Source organism: Salmo salar, chromosome ssa15, assembly GCF_905237065.1.
Source record: "Salmo salar chromosome ssa15, Ssal_v3.1, whole genome shotgun sequence".
Classification (NCBI taxonomy): domain Eukaryota; kingdom Metazoa; phylum Chordata; class Actinopteri; order Salmoniformes; family Salmonidae; genus Salmo; species Salmo salar.
Genome location: NC_059456.1, coordinates 103050442 through 103066774, shown reverse-complemented (window position 1 = coordinate 103066774; position 16333 = coordinate 103050442). Strand labels below are relative to the sequence as shown.

General features: G+C 41.9%; 1 protein-coding gene across 3 annotated transcripts; it reads left to right on the top strand.

Moving 5' to 3' along the window:
* The first annotated feature begins 5631 nt into the window (after nt 1-5631).
* Nucleotides 5632-15852, top strand: LOC106572873 (uncharacterized). 3 transcript variants are annotated; one of them, XM_014147416.2, is made up of 6 exons: nt 5632-6231; nt 6581-6937; nt 10608-10919; nt 11305-11421; nt 11725-11922; nt 14868-15305. In XM_014147416.2, exons 1-6 carry the CDS (start codon nt 6186-6188, stop codon nt 15161-15163), a joined length of 1326 nt encoding a protein of 441 aa, XP_014002891.1. In that variant the 5' UTR covers nt 5632-6185; the 3' UTR covers nt 15164-15305. The 3 variants fall into 3 exon arrangements, with proteins under 3 accessions (XP_014002891.1, XP_045552422.1, XP_045552423.1); XM_045696467.1 differs by lacking the exon at nt 5632-6231 and adding an exon at nt 15320-15852 and having other exon boundaries at nt 6266-6937; nt 14868-15023; XM_045696466.1 differs by lacking the exon at nt 5632-6231 and having other exon boundaries at nt 6262-6937; nt 14868-15306.
* The last annotated feature ends 481 nt before the right edge of the window (nt 15853-16333 follow it).

The following is a 16333-nucleotide window of genomic DNA, read 5'->3' as shown; positions in this document are numbered from 1 at the left end:
CTTTGACTGTGGGAATTTACCTCACTATTCAGCCTATTGTGCATTCATATTTCACTGTACAGCCTTACCTATGGATCAACGCGAGGACAATCAAGGACGCCACCTCAAGCTGACTGCCTGGCTGCCCTTGGTTGAAACGCCTATTTCTGCATCATGGACCTCACACCAGGGTTCTACAATGTCCCTCTACATACATTTATTTAAAATTTCACTAGGCATGTCAGTTAAGAACAAATTGTTATTTACAAAGACGGCCTGCCGGGGAACAGTGGGTTAACTGCCTTGTTCAGGGGCATAACAACAGACTTTTACCTTGTAAGCTCAGGGATTGGATGCAGCAACCTTTCGGTTACTGGCCAAACACTTTACCCACTAGGCTACCTACCGCCCCCATGAGTCTAACTAAAAATGAACAGCCTTTACGACACCCCTGGGAGATGGATGTGTGCAGGATGCATTCCGCCTGATGTGTCAGCCACAAGTCTTGGACAACTCCTCCCTGTGTGTGTGTGTGTGTGTGTCCCCGATGTGTCAGCCGCAAGTCCTGGACAACTCCTCCCTGTGTGTGTCCTTGTCTGAGAATGACGAGTCAGCTTTACTCTCCTCTCACTGGGGGTCTGCGTCTCGACAGAGAGCTGCTGTGTTAGTGGACCACATGAGCACGTTAGCCCCCAGATGGCTAAAAAAAGACACATTTCGCTCCTTGTCCATGGAAGAGCTCAAGTCCCAACAACAACAAAATACTGCCATCTCCAGAGTGATCCACTATTGTTGTATAGAAAGCGCAGACCATCCAAGCGTGAGCATCACAATGAGAAACCTGCTCGCTCTGAAGATTCTGAAGCAATGGGAAAAGCTCAGACTGCTGAACAGTATCTTGTACAGTTTCCAATGATCCACTGACCAAGAGTAAGAGATACCAGTACGTCCTGCCTGAGACTCTGAGGAAGGAGGCCTTGTCCAGTGTTCACAACATGGCTGGCCACCAGGGTAAGCCACACACCCTCTCCTTCGCCCGTCTGAGGTTCTTCTGGCACGAAATGAAGAAAAACGTCCGCAACTATGTCAAGACCTGTCAAAGGTGTGCCCGCAGCAAGAGCCCCATTGGAGAGCATCAAGAGGTTCAACAGAACACTAGGCAACATACTGAGATCCTTGCCCCCACAAAGTCAAAGCAGAAGTAGCCCCAGATAATCCGGAACTTGACTTTGGTGTACAACTGTACTGCTCATGAGACCACTGGCTTTGCACCCTTCTACTTGATGTTTGGTAGAGAACCCAGGCTGCCTGTTGGCCTGATGATCAAGGACATCTTCCAGGACATTGTCAAATTACATTATTGTTATTCTTGCCTTTTTCTATTGTATCTATGTGGAATAGATGAGTTTGATGCATAAGTGCAGCACAACGCTTCATTTATGGATGTTGTTTGTTTCTTTATCAGAGAATAAAATATCAACACCAACCTGATCCTGTAAGCCGATCAAAACACAACGCAGAGGCAATCACATCTACATAGTTGTGTTCTGTGGCTGTCACTGAAGTAGGCTGGACATTGCAATACACACTGTTTAACTGGTGAGCTTAATGTTCATTACAACGGTTTCAGAGTCCCGCAGTAAGAGTTACAATGCTAATATACAGTTGAAGTCGGTAGTTTACATACACCTTAGCCAAATACATTTAAACTCAGTATTTCACAATTCCTGACATTTAATCCTAGTAAAAATTCCATGTCTTAGGTCAGCTAGGATCAACCCCTTTATTTTAAGAATGTGAAATGTCAGGATAATAGTAGAGAGAATGATTCATTTCAGCTTTTATGTCTTTCATCACATTCCCAGTGGGTCAGAAGTTAACATACACTCAATTAGTATTTGGTAGCATTGCCTTTAAATTGTTTAACTTGGGTCAAATGTTTCGGTTAGCCTTCCACAAGCTTCCCACAATAAGTTGGGTGAATTTTGGCCCATTCCTCCTGACAGAGCTGGTGTAACTGAGTCAGGTTTGTAGGCCTCCTTGCTCGCACATGCTTTTTCAGTTCTGCCCACAAATTGTCTATGGGATTGAGGTCAGGGCTTTGTGATGGCCACTCCAATACCTTGACTTTGTTGTCCTTAAGCCATTTTGCCACAACTTTAGAAGTATGCTTGGGGTCATTGTCCATTTGGAAAACCCATTTGTGACCAAGCTTTAACTTCCTGACTGATGTCTTGAGATGTTGCTTCAATATATCCACATAATTTTTCTCCCTCATGATGCCATCTATTTTGTGAAGTGCACCAGCCCCTCCTGCAACAAAGCACCCCCACAACTTGATGCTTCCACCCCCGTGCTTCACGGTTGGGATGGTGTTCTTCAGCTTGCAAGCCTCCCACTTTTTCTTCCAAACATAATGATGGTCATTATGGCCAAACAGTTCTATTTTTGTTCCATCAGACCAGAGGACATTTCTTCTAAAAGTACGATCTTTGTCCCCATGTGCAGTTTCAAACCGCAGTTTGACATTTTTATGGCGGTTTTGGAGCAGTGGCTTCTTCCTTGCTGAGCGGCCTTTCAGGTTATGTCGATATAGGACTTGTTTTACTGTGGATATAGATAGTTTTGTACCTGTTTCCTCCAGCATCTTCACAAGGTCCTTTGCTGTTGTTCTGGGATTGATTTGCACTTTTCGCATCAAAGTACATTATTCTCTAGGAGACAGAACGAGTCTCCTTCCTGAGCGGTATGACGGCTGCGTGGTCCCATGGTGTTTATACTTGTTTGTACAGATGAACGTGGTACCTTCAGGCGTTTGGAAATTGCTCCCAAGGACGAACCAGACTTGTGGAGGTCTACAATAGTTTTTCTGAGGTCTTGGCTGATTTCTTTTCATTTTCCCATGATGTCAAGCAAAGAGGCACTGAATTTGAAGGTAGGCCATGGAATACATCCACACCTCCAATTGACTCAAATGATGTCAATTAGCCTATCAGAAGCTTCTAAAGCCATGACATCATGTTCTGGAATTTTCCAAGCTGTTTAAAGGCACAGTCAACTTAGTGTATGTAAACTTCTGACCCACTGGAAGTGTGATACAGTGAATTATAAGTGAAATAATCTGTCTGTAAACAATTGTTGGAAAAATTACTTGCGTCATGCACAACGTAGATGTCCTAACCGACTTGCCAAAACTATAGTTTGTTATCAAGAAATTTGTGAAGTGGTTGAAAAATGAGTTTTAATGACTCTAACCTAAGTGTATGTAAACTTCCGACTTCAACTGTATAGTGCCCTATGTCAAAGCTCTGCAATAAGAGCTGCGAAGCTAATATAGGTGTAAACTCTACATAGTTGTGTTCTGTTGATGTCACTGAGTAGGCTGATACTCCATTTCATGGGTGCACAGTCCATAGGTTAGGCTGTACATGGCTCTCGAAAAAACTCTAGGCTGCATTCTGCCTTCTCTCCCTACAGTTCTCAGCCATTAGCTTCGCACACGACTGCCTCATATGATAAGTATAATACCGACGCTGTGTTTTAGCCTTTGGGAACGTCAATAATCGTCGCTTGTGATAACGGCTTTCAAAACGTATGGCCCTTATCTTTCATCAGAGAGAAGCAATCCTTTAAATAAAAATATACATTTACTGTAGCAGTTTTGTACAGATCAATAGAGTACTACAGTATGAGTCATAATAGCCATAAAACCTAGCGGTCAAACAAGGAAATAGTTCCAATTGTTTTTCCACCATTCATTTTTCCCATAGGGAATTTTAGAAACACTTAAAATAAGGGCTGTGTTTCGTGTAGGCTTACCCTTGCGTGACGTTTTGATAACCAATTTCAATTTACTCTCAGATTTCAAAAATGCTAATTTCCCTGTTTGACCGCTAGATTTTATGGGTATTAATGACACCTCCACTGTGGGGCTCTATACAGCTACGGGTGCCTCCAGACCAAACTACATTTCTGATACACTTCGCGAGTTACGTTTACATGCAGTTGTTCGGAGCATGCTAGGTAGCTAATTAGTAGCGGCGGTCGCCTCATCTTCCGTGTTTTCCGTAAACACACGCTGTAACATGGAGGTATGGCCCTGTGGGAACACTAACCCTATAAACGTGTGTATCAATTTAACATTTGTTTTTCCAAAATGATTTCTCACTGATATGAAAGACGTCCTTAGGCTTCCAATACCGTCGGAGATCTTAACAAAACACAAAACACCTTTGTCCAATGACTGGTATCCTAGTGGTTAGAGCGTTGGGCCAGTAACCGAAAGGTTGCTGGATCAAATCCCTGAGCTGACAAGGTGAAAATCTGTTGTTCTGCACCTGAGCAAGGCAGTTAACCCCCAGGTGCTGTGGATGTTGATTAAGGCAGCCCCCTGCACCTCTCTGATTCAGAGGGCTTGGGTTAAATGTGGGAGACACATTTCAGTTGAATGCATTCAGTTGTACAACTGACTAGGTATCCCCCTTTCCCTCTTATGTGTAATGGAACTGAAATGGTCCACCCACACAGACAGTGTGGTGAAGAAGGCACAACAGAGCCTCTTCAACCTCAGGAGGCTGAAGAAATTTGCCTTGGCCCCTAAGACCCTGACAATCTTTTACAGATGCACAATTGAGACCATCCTGCCTGGTACGGCAACTGCACAGGCAGCAACCGCAGGGCTCCCCAGAGGGTGGTGCGGTCTGCCCAACGCATCACAGGGGTCAAACTACCTGCCCTCTAGGACACCTACAGCACCCGATATCACAGGAAGGCCAAAAAGATCATCAAGGACAATAACCACCCGAGCCACTGCCTGTTCACCCCGCTATCATCCAGAAGGCGAGGTCAGTACAGGTACATCAAAACTGACACAGAGAGACTGAAAAACAGCTTCTATCTCAAGGCCATCAGACTGTTAAATAGCCATCACTAGCAGGCTACCACCCGGTTACTCAACCCTCCACCTTAGAGGCTGCTGCCCTATATACATAGACTTGGAATCACTGGCCACTTTAATAATGGAACACTAGTCACTTTAATAATGATTAAATAATGTTTACATACTGCTTTACTCATCTCATATGTATATAATGTATTCTATTCTACTGTATTTTATTCAATGCCACTCCGATGTTGCTCGTCCTAATAATGATATATTTCTTAATTCCATTCTTCTACTTTTAGATGTGTGTATTGTTGTGAATTGTTAGATACTACTGCACCGTTGGACCTAGGAGCACAAACATTTCGCTACACCCATCTACTAAATATGTGTAAGTAACCAATACAATTTGATTTGATTTTGATGATCAAGGGCTAGGCATATAAGCCCCCAACGCAATTCTGAATCTAAATACATCCACAGTGCGATTTGCACAGATTTGTTTTGTAAAATTAACTCATTATTTGGTTTTGTTGAATATATGTAACAGCATTCCAAACGTATTCACCATTATTTACTCTAATTGTGGCATGATTCCACTATTATTATAATTTTTTATCAGTTTACATGTTTCATTGGGGGCCATTGATTTTGAAGGCGAACCGCCGATTCCACTATAGTTGCTCACGCTGATGTAGTTCCCCAAACACTGGTAGAATTCCGTACGTAATTACGTATTTAAGGATATGTAATTACGTATATGTGTCTTGCTATTTTTTTTTCTTCCGAAAACAACAAATCTTTCGAAAGGATTCCCTGATAGTTTTGACGTGATTATATATCGATGACAAATAATACTGTATCTACATATTGAATAATTAATGTTTTTAACTATAACTTTCGCGTTCTTTAAAACAAGGTTTTGTAGTGAAAGAATATTCATAGTTACGACATGGAGTAGTTTTCTCGGATTGATATTTGTATGTGTTTGATATACGTTATGAAACGCGAAAGGAAAGATCGGGTCGGACCTGAAGTTAGCCAGCTAAACTAACCAGGCATGATCGAGCCGTGTCAGTGACTGAAGGAATTAAGCTAGCTGCCTGGCAGCGAGTAGGTATGTAGTAGCCAGCTGTACTACAGGCTAACACACCGAAATCCTTCAGATAGTATTGCGGTAATTTGACTAGTTAGCCAACTATAGCGGTCTCAAGTTGAAGGTCTCTACTCCACTTTTGGGTGCAGTTTGAGGAGACCGTTTCCCTCGAAAACCGCATCAAGCTAAACGTCAGCAGAATCATCTCTCGACTTGCTGTCAAATGAAATGATGACAAAGATGCTGAATATTCTACTCGTCTTTACAACGCTAGGTCAGTGATCATTCCATTTTTTTTTTCTGTGTGGTGTAATTTGTTAATTTTAGAATTAGCTAGTTTAAGTATTTCAATATGCTTGTGTGATGAGTTAAGTATCAGAGACAACCTTGAGTACTGATACTGTAGCAACTAACATCGATTTGACAAGTATTTTCAAGATTATAGATTAAATTTGCAGTTTTCCTCACTCTTTCTCTTGCTGTTCCCATACAGGCTGTGGTCTTGTTGTACATGCTGTGGTCTTGTTGTACAGGCTGTGGTCTTGTTGTACAGGCTGTGCTCTTGTTGTACAGGCTGTGGTCTTGTTGTACAGGCTGTGCTCTTGTTATTTGGGATGGGGTAGGTGCAGACGGTGAGTCACTCAGAATAATACCAGCTGCAGATGGCTTTTCGTTCATCCGTCTAGTCCGTGGGGACAGTGACTGTGCGGGGCGCGTGGAGCTGCTCCAGGGAGAGCAGTGGGGGACGGTGTGTGACGAAGGTTGGGACCTGAAAGATGCTGACGTGTTGTGCAAGGAGTTGGGCTGTGGGCTGGCTGATAAAGCCGTCCGTAGAGCTGCGTTTGGAAGGGGCACCGGAGAGATCTGGCTGAGGCACGTCAAGTGTTCGGGCCATGAGGCGAGCCTGACGCGATGTCCCAGGGTTGACAACGGGAACCCCACCTGCACCCATGATAATGACGCTGGGGTGAAATGTTCAGGTGAGACTGAGTCCCAGGAGGATAGCCTGGTACCAGATCAGTTGAAATTGTTTAAACAGATCTGGGGCCCCCATGCTTCAGGAGGTAAAGACACCTAAAATAGTAGGGGTTTTGTTATGGGACAGAAAACATTTCCACATTGGAATGTAATTAAGTAATACATCTTAACAATAGTAACGTTTTAAGAATTCATAATATGCGTGTGATGTGTTTGTACAGTGGTTCCTCAATTAAAAGTTGCATCATACCATGGTGTAGTGTGCGGTATGCGTTACAGTGCTTGCCGGCATCTTTGAGCACTTCTACTCCATTTATTAGTAAGGGCTTTTGAAGCTGAGCAGAGATCACCATGCCATGCAATTGTGAGTACACTTCATGATTAAAATGGAATGATATATTTCATTTATGGTCAATGGGAAGCGAAACGGAAGAAGATCAAGCAAGCCGAGTCCCAACATGGGCAGAATACTGTATGAAATATTTGGATGGTTAAAGACCGACATTTGGTCGTTTCAATTTAAATCTGGTTATTTCAATTCAAATGTGACTTGTTCCATTCTACATTCTCTTGTTGATATTTTATTTAGGATGATTTTAGTGGTAGCCCGTTCTCCGGTTCACAGGGCTGTATGGGTTTGACTGACAGCGGTTAGAAACTTCAGCACCGCGCAACAACAACAACAAGATGCCCCATCTCTCCAGCTAATTGGGCTACTTTTGCAAATGTTCTGTTGTCTGAGTGAGAGAAATGTTCTGTTGTCTGAGTGAGAGAAATGTTCTGTTGTCTGAGTGAGAGAAATGTTCTGTTGTCTGAGTGAGAGAAATGCTGTAAATCTAGATGCTACAAGATGCTTCTTTCTATTTTTGTCATCTGTTCGGTAATATAACATAATAATTCATTCATTCATCAGCAGGATAAACCCATTCCTGGCACAAATTGGGGGATTTTCACACCTATCCCTTTGTAAATGAATGGAGGTGTGAATGTTTCTGTCTGAGAGTCTCTCTCCTCTCGCACTCTAGTTCTGAATCGGGACAAAATTAAATCAGTTGAGAGAACTTGAGTAATGGCGCAGTTATACTTCACGTGAACTGACGATTTAAAAAAAAATAGGATACAGCCCATTACATAAACAAAGAGTGGATGCTCGTGGAGAGGTTGCAATCCACCATGGAGAGGAACAGTTCCCAGCGCAAAACTGCAGATAACATAAGGCCAGCTATTGTGAAAGAATACTTGGGGCTCTTGTTGAGTTCCTCTCGCTTCAAAGAGACCAGATTTATTTCTCTGCACCCCTCACTCTATCCAAGACCACATTGTCTGCTTCATATGAGGCTTTCATTTAGGAAGGTCATAAAAAAAAAAACATGAAACTAAGACAATGTATTTTAAAATATATTAATATTGTGTTTTGAGTTGAATTTATCTGTGCTTAGTAGCCGAGGCTATATGGCTGCACCATCAAACTCATTCATTTAGCAGACACCAATCGCATATATTCAGTGAACATATTTTACAGTAAGAATATAATGAAATATAATGTAACATTTTAGTTTCTCTTTAAAAACATTACAGTGTAACAACAGTTATAGTAAGTCATATTCTACAGTCCAGTTATAGCTTCTTCTGACAAAGTAAAAACAAAAAACAAGGTGTATTTTTCCCAGGTGTGAGCCTTTGTGCGCTTGGGACAGAGGAAGAGCAATTCTTACACACTGTTGTTCTAAACTCAATCATCCTCATTATTTCAGTTCTCTTCAAATGTAATCGTGAAGTCATGTGCACAATTATCAGTTTCTATCTGATGTTCATCAATTGACGTCATTCATTCAGTGAAACACAGATTCATCCACAAAGACCAGGGGGGTTTTCCAAAACCTCGCAAAGAAGGTCACCTATTGGTAGATGGGTAAAAAAAAATATCTCTTTGAGCATGGTGAAGTTATTTAATTACACTTTGGATGGTGTATTAACATACCCAGTTACTACAAAGATACAGGCGTAACTCAGATGCCCGAGAGGAAGGAAACCGCACAGGGATCTCACCATGAGGCCAGTGGAGATTTTTAAAATAGTTGAATGGCTGTGATAGGAGGAAACTGAGCATGGATCAACAACATTGTAGTTACTCCACAATACTAACCTAATTGACAGAATTAAAAAGAAGGAATCCTGTGTATAGAATAAAAAACATTCAAAAAAATTCATCCCGTTTGCAACAAGGGACTGAAGTAATACTGCACAAAATGTGGCAAAGCAATACATTTTTTGTCCTGAATACAAAATGTTACATTTGGGGCAAATCCAACACAACACATTACTGAGTACCACTCTCCATATTTTTAAGCATAGTGGTAGCTGCATCATGTTATCCTTTACAGGATTGGTGGGTCCCCCACAGGACGGTTGAACTAACATAGGCTAATGCGATTAGCTTGTAAGTAACAAGAACATTTCCCAGGACATAGACATATCTGATTTGGGCAGAAAGCTTAAATTCTTGTTAATCTAAATGCATTGTCCAATTTACAGTAGCAATTACAGTGAAATAATACCATGCTATTGTTTGAGGAGAGTGCACAATTATGAACTTGAAAAGTTATTAATAAACCAATTAGGCACATTTGGGCAGTCTTGATACAACATTTTGAACAGAAATGCAATGGTTAATTGGATCAGTCTAAAACTGTGCACATACACTGCTGCCATCTAGTGGCCAATATCTAAATTGCACCTGGGCTGGAATAATACATTGTGGCCTTTCTTTTGCATTTCAAAGATGGTAAAAAAAAAATACAAAACATGGTTGGTTTTTTCTTTGTATTATCTTTTACCAGATCTAATGTGTTATATTCTCCTACATTAATTTCACATTTCCACAAACTTTAAAGTGTTTCCTTTCAAATGGTATCAAGAATATGCGTATCCTTGCTTCAGGTCCTAAGCTACAGGCAGTTAGATTTGCGTGTCATTTTAGGCGAAAATTAAAAAAAAAGAGGTGGATCCTTAAGAGGTAGATTTAAGTCAAAACTGTAACTCGGCCACTCAGGAATATTCACTGTCTTCTTGGTGAGCAACTCCAGTGTAGATTTGACCTTTGTGTTTTAGGTTATTGTCCTGCTGAAAGGTGAATTCACCTCCCGGTGTCTGGTGGAAAGCTGAACCAGGTTTTCCTCTAGGATTTTGCTTGTGCTTAGCTCCATTCCATTTCTTTTTATCTTGAAACTCCCCAGTACTTAACAAATACAAGCATACCCATAAATCTATGGCAAGACATGAAAATGGTTGTCTAGCAATGATCAACAACCAATTTGACAGAGCTTGAAGAATTTTGAAACGGATAATGGGCGAATGTTGCACAATCCAGGTGTGGAATGTTCTTCGAGTTACCCAGAAAGACTCACAGCTGTAATCACTGCCAAAAGGTGATTCTAACATGTATTGACTCAGGGGTGTGAATACTTATGTAAATGAGATTTCAGTATTTAATTGTCAATAAATAGGCAACATTTTCTAAAAACATTTTTAATTATGGGGTATTGGTTGTAGATTGGTGAGAAAAAATATCAATGTAATCCATTTTGAATTCAGGCTGTAACATAACAAAATGTGGAATAAGTCAATGGATATGAATACTTTCTGAAGGCACTGTACCTATCTCCCTGACAGGTGCAATGTTGATCCCCACCCTGTCCCTGCTCTCCCCTCACACCACCTTATCTCCCGGTGAGGCGGTTCGCTTCAGCTGTACTGTGCTACTGGGCCACCACCTGAATGACTTCCACCTGTATAAGAGGGGCATAGCCACACCGTTGAAGACTCAGCCGGTGGGCTTTGACCAGTCCAGGGTGGAGTTTACTCTGTCAAACCTGAAGACTACTCATCAGGGCAGTTATAGCTGTCTGTACAGGATCAAGGGTATCCCTCCCTCCTCCTCCATGCTCAGCTCTCCACCTAGCAACACTATCAACATCACTGTGGGTGAGTCATCTAGGGCCTGTTCAGTTAGAGGAAGATGGAAGGGATTTGCTCCAATGGAAGAGGAAAAAGGGATTTGCTACAGTATGCTTTAAAGTTCATTAGAGCAAAACGTAGAGAAATGTTTTTGCAACATAAAAAAAGGGACAACTTGTTTTTTTTTATTGGACGAGTTCAGGATAGGTAGTACTGCCTCGTTTCACTCTGTTCTCCCTACTGAACTCATCTTTTATCATTTTGGTTTTGTCATGAGATCCTGACATCCTTTCCAGTAACAAAACAAAAGAAAAGAAAAAAACTGACTTCGTTTTGTCATTTTGATCTGTCCTGTAACTCAATGACGGGTCAAATTGATCCACAACTCCCTGTCTCCCTCCCATCTCGTCAGTGGAGCTGCTCACCCCTCAGCACTGGTACAACATGTCCATCGAGGCTCCCACAGGCTCTGTCGTCAAAGGCCACAGCTTCAACATCACCTGCTTCACTGAGAAGCAGTATCCTGGAGGTAGCTTGATTGATTGACACATTAAATGATTTGATTTATTTTACCATTTCAAAAAAAAAAAGATTTTGAAATACTAATTGGTCTGGTTTCTTGGACATTAAGCCTAGACCTGGACTAAATAGCAATTTCAATGGAGATTCTCCAATAAGCAATCTTTTTAGTCTAGTGCTAAGCTGTCTCCGGAAAACCGGAGAACAAGCAGTACCGGCCCATATAGGCAAGAACAAGCCGTACATAGCTACATTTACAAAACTTATCCAGGATAACACGATATTAAATAAATTGTTTTATTTCCTTATTGAGGTTCCTTCCAGCTGCGTCTGATCCGCTCCAACAAAACGGTACGCTATTCACTGCCCGCCCTCACTCCCGCTGTCACCTTCAGCTTCTCAAACGCACAGCTCTCCAACGAGGGCTTCTATTACTGCCTCTATATGGTCCAGCTTGACGGGAGAACCTTCGTGTCCCGGGAGAGCCAACCGCTCCTTGTCTCCATCAGAGGTGAGGGCAGGCCAGTCAGCATCTACGGCAGGGATGGGCAACTGGCACAGGCTCCCCTTTTTGAAGCCCTCGGCTCAATTTCCCCCAAAATAGTAGAATAGAAAATATGCAATTTCAAAATGTTGTTGTGTATCAGCAGTTTTTTTGTTTTGTTATGTCACTGATAGTCAGTCAATTAGCCTATGTCAGCAATATGTTTTTGGGGGGATTGCTGAAATTAGTTTAGCGGCCAGCTATCTAAACTTGTTATCATGATTGAATTACTGGCCCGGGGGGCCCCCATTGATTTTGTTAGTCAGTCTCACTCATATCATTAAAAACTGCATATATTTCTCCCCGTGGTAAAATGTGTAGAATTGCAGCAAACTTACTTTAAAACTGCAACATTTTCTCAATGTTCATATAATGACTCTGTCCATCTCGGTTGTGTCCGTAGACGTACAGTACATTCGGGAAGTATTCGCACCCCTTCCCTTTTTCCGCATTTTGTTACGTTACAGCCTTGTTCTAAAATTGATTAATACATTTTTTTTTAAATCCTCAATCTATAAACAATAGCCCATAATGACAAAGCGAAAACAGATTCTTCGAAATTTTAGCAAATGTACAGTACCAGTCAAAAGTTTGGACACCTACTTATTCCAGGGTTTTTCTCTATTTTCTACATTGTTGAATAATAGTGAAAACATCAAAACTATGAAATAACACATATGGAATCATGTAGTAACCAAAAAAGTGTTAAAAAAAATAATTATTATAATTATTATATTTGAGATTCTTCAAAGTAGCCACCCTTTGCCTTGATGATAGCTTTGCACACTCTTGGCATTCTCTCAACCAGCTTCATGAGGTAATCACCTGATATGCATTTCAATTAACAGGTGTGCCTTGTTAAAAGTTCATTTGTGGAATTTATTTCCTTAATGTGTTTGAGCCAATCAGTTGTGTTGTGACAAAGTAGGGTTGGTATACAGAAGATAGCCCTATTTGGTAAAAGACCACGTACATATTATGGCAAGAACAGCTCAAATAAGCAAAGAGAAATGACTGTCCATCATTACTTTAAGACATGAAGGTCAGTCAATCCGGAACATTTGAAAGTTTCTTCAAGTGCAGTTGCAAAAAACATCAAGCGCTATGATGAAACTGGCTCTCATGAGGACCGCCACAGGAAAGGAAGACCCAGAGTTACCTCTGCTGCAGAGGATAAGTTCATTAGAGTTACCAGCCTCAGAAATTGCAACCCAAATGAAGAGTTCAAGTAACAGACACATCTCAACATCAACTGTTCAGAGGAGACTGTGTGATTCACGCCTTCGAATTGCTGCAAAGAAACCACTTGTTTGGGCCAAGAAACACGAGCAATGGACATTAGACCGGTGGAAATCTGTCCAAAGGTGCGATTTTTGGTTCCAACCGCCGTGTCTTTGTAAGACGCACAGTAGGTGAAAGGATGATCTCTGCATGTGTGGTTCCCACTGTGAACCATGGAGGAGGTGTGATGGTGCTTTGCTGTTGACACTGTCTGTGATTTATTTAGAATTCTAGGCACACTTAACCAGCATGGCTACCACAGCATTCTGCAGCGATACGCCATCCCATCTGGTTTGGGCTTAGTGGGACAATCATTTGTTTTTCACTGTGTAAGGGCTATTTTTTTTTATATTAATATATATTTTTATTATATTTTTAGCCTCTTTTCTCCACAATTTCATGATTTCCAATTGGTAGTTACAGTCTTGTCCCATCGCTGCAACTCCCGTACGGACTCGGGAGAGGCGAAGTTCGAGAGCCTTGTGTCCTCCGAAACATGACCTCGCCAAGCCGCACTGCTTCTTGACACAATGCCCACTTAACCCGGAAGCCAGCCGCACCAATGTGTCGGAGGAAACACAGTACACCTGGCGACCGTGTTAGGCCGGGCGCAGTGCACACTATCACAGGAGTCGCTAGAGCGCAATCAGACAAGGACACATCGGCCGGCCAAGCACTCCCCTAACCCAGACGACGCTGGGCCAATTGTGCGCCACCTTATGGGTCTCCAGGTCACGGCAGGCTGCGACACAGCCTGGGATCGAACGAGGATCTGTAGTGATGCAGATAGCACTGCGATGCAGTGCCTTAGACTGCTGCGCCACTCGGGAGGCTGTAAGGGCTATTTGACCAAGAAGGAGAGTGATGGAGGGCTGCATCAGATGACCTGGCCTCCACAATCACCCTACCTCAACCCAATTGAGATGGTTTGGGATGAGTTGGACTGCAGAGTGAAAGCAAAGCAGACAACAAGTGCTCAGCATATGTGGGAACTCCTTCAAGACTGTTGGAAAAGCATTCCAGGTGAAGCTGGTTGAGAGAATGCCAAGTGTGCAATGCTGTCAAGGCAAAGGATGGCAACTTTGAATCTCAAATATTTTGATTTGTTTAACACTTTTTTGGTTACTACATGATTCCATATGTGTTACTTCATAGTGTCTTCACTATTTTTCTACAGTGTATAAAAGAGTAAAAAATAAAGAAAAACCCTTGAATGATTAGGTGTCCAAACTTTTGACTGAGACTGTATTGAACATAAACTGCTTATTTACATAAGTATTCAGACCCTTTGCTATGAGGTTCTAAATTGAGCTCCAGTGCATCCTGTTTCCATTGATCATCCTTGAGATGTTTCCACCTGTTGTAAATTCAATTGATTGGACATGATTTGGTAAGGCATACACCTGTCTTTTTAAGGTCCCACAGTTGACAGTGCATGTCAGAGCAAAAAACAAGCCATGAGGTCGAAAGAATTGTCCGTAGAGCTCCGAGACAGGATTGTGTCGAGGCACAGATCTGGGGAAGGGTACCAAGTACACATTAATGCCCATGATTTTGGAAGATATTAACTGTAATATAAAACATTTATCACTTCTCATATTGTCTGTCCATCTGGGTTGTGTGCGACCCAGACCCAGTGTTGAGCCCTATGGTGATCAGCTGGCTAGCTTCTGCTCTGACCTTCCTCGTGACTCTCGTCGCCATCATCATCATCATCATCGTTGCCAGAGTCAAGCTCTGCAAGAGACAGGAGAACCACTTGGCGCTAGAGCTAGAGACCAGAACCAGTGAGTCCTTGTCTTGTATCGTCCCACTCCTAGCTTTTATCCTGGAATCCAGGTTGGGGTCATTTCCATTTCAATTCCAGTCAAATCAGAAAGTAAACCCAATTCCATATTTTCCTCCCATTGAAAATAATTTGACTTGAACTCTGCTGGAATCCTAACAGATAGAAAACACTGGTGAAACAGGGCTTATCAGTTTGGATTCCTGGCTATCTTTGCTTACCACTGTCAAGTTAATTCAGAAGAATCATCCTATATAACCACTAACAGACTATTTACATGTCTGATTTGACCAACAGGTGTGGACAACACGTACGTTGCCTTGGGTGATGAGCAGGGCAGATATATTGGATAAAGAGAAGGACCATGTGTTTGTGAGAGAACCATCAAGACGGTGTGGGAGAAAGGTAGACTTGCTGAGGGAAAGAAAAATAGAAATACATTAGCTAGCGAAAGAGGAGACTGGCAGCAGGCCCTGAGTGGAAATAACAGATGGCTATGCATCCCCAAGCAGGAACCACGCAAAGGCCAGGCAAGCCGTATGTATGGCCATGACTAAATATATGCCAAGCGTAAGCATGCAATGCAAGCAGTGGCGAAAATCTGATATCCACTTTGGAGGGGACAATTACATGAAATTTTCTCAAGAGCAATTCCTGAGGGGGACACCAAAAGTAGTGCTGTAACACATAGCCTACGTTTAATATGGTAAATGTATATTGAGGAACCAAAGAAATAAGGTGTTTGCCGTACTCCTAACTACCGGTACCCAAAACTACACAACTAATCACAACAGCAATACCATTGCCTTTAACAAATCTTAGTTCAGTCACCAGTTTAAGTTGAGAGTGGGGGTATCCATGGCATTTTCCAATTATGTTCCTATTTTACAAGTAAAAAAAAATTGAGAACCTTTCATAATGTTGCCAAACAAAGACTCAACAAACTTACCTGAGACTCCCTGTCTCTGCCAGTCTGTCTCTGCATATCTGTCCCCAACTCTGCTGTCTGTGTGCCATCTGTTGCCTGCTCTGCCTAATGACATCATTGTGAAACATTTCCATTAGAATTTCATTTCTTTCTTATGAACATTTTATCAACTAGTCTTTGAGATATTAGGCTACTAGGGTTCTTACTATGCGTTTTGGTGTATTGAAAAATACTCTGATGTCCGTCTTTTATTTTTCTGCCATTTTTCTACCTGGCTGGCTACACACACAGTGTGTAGGTTATTTACAGTAGGAGATGGGCTTCTATCATCTTCTATCATTCTATATTGGCTTCGATCTAAAAGGTAGCTAGCAAATGTGAAA

Excerpts from the sequence above, each read along its gene's own strand:
- LOC106572873 (XM_045696466.1), top strand. The coding sequence starts at position 6,469 with ATGCTGTGGTCTTGTTGTACAGGCTGTGGTCTTGTTGTACAGGCTGTG. Across the intron at positions 10,920-11,304 it reads CACTATCAACATCACTGTGG|TGGAGCTGCTCACCCCTCAG; the intron begins GTGAGTCATCTA and ends CCATCTCGTCAG. Across the intron at positions 11,923-14,867 it reads GCTCCTTGTCTCCATCAGAG|ACCCAGTGTTGAGCCCTATG; the intron begins GTGAGGGCAGGC and ends TGTGCGACCCAG.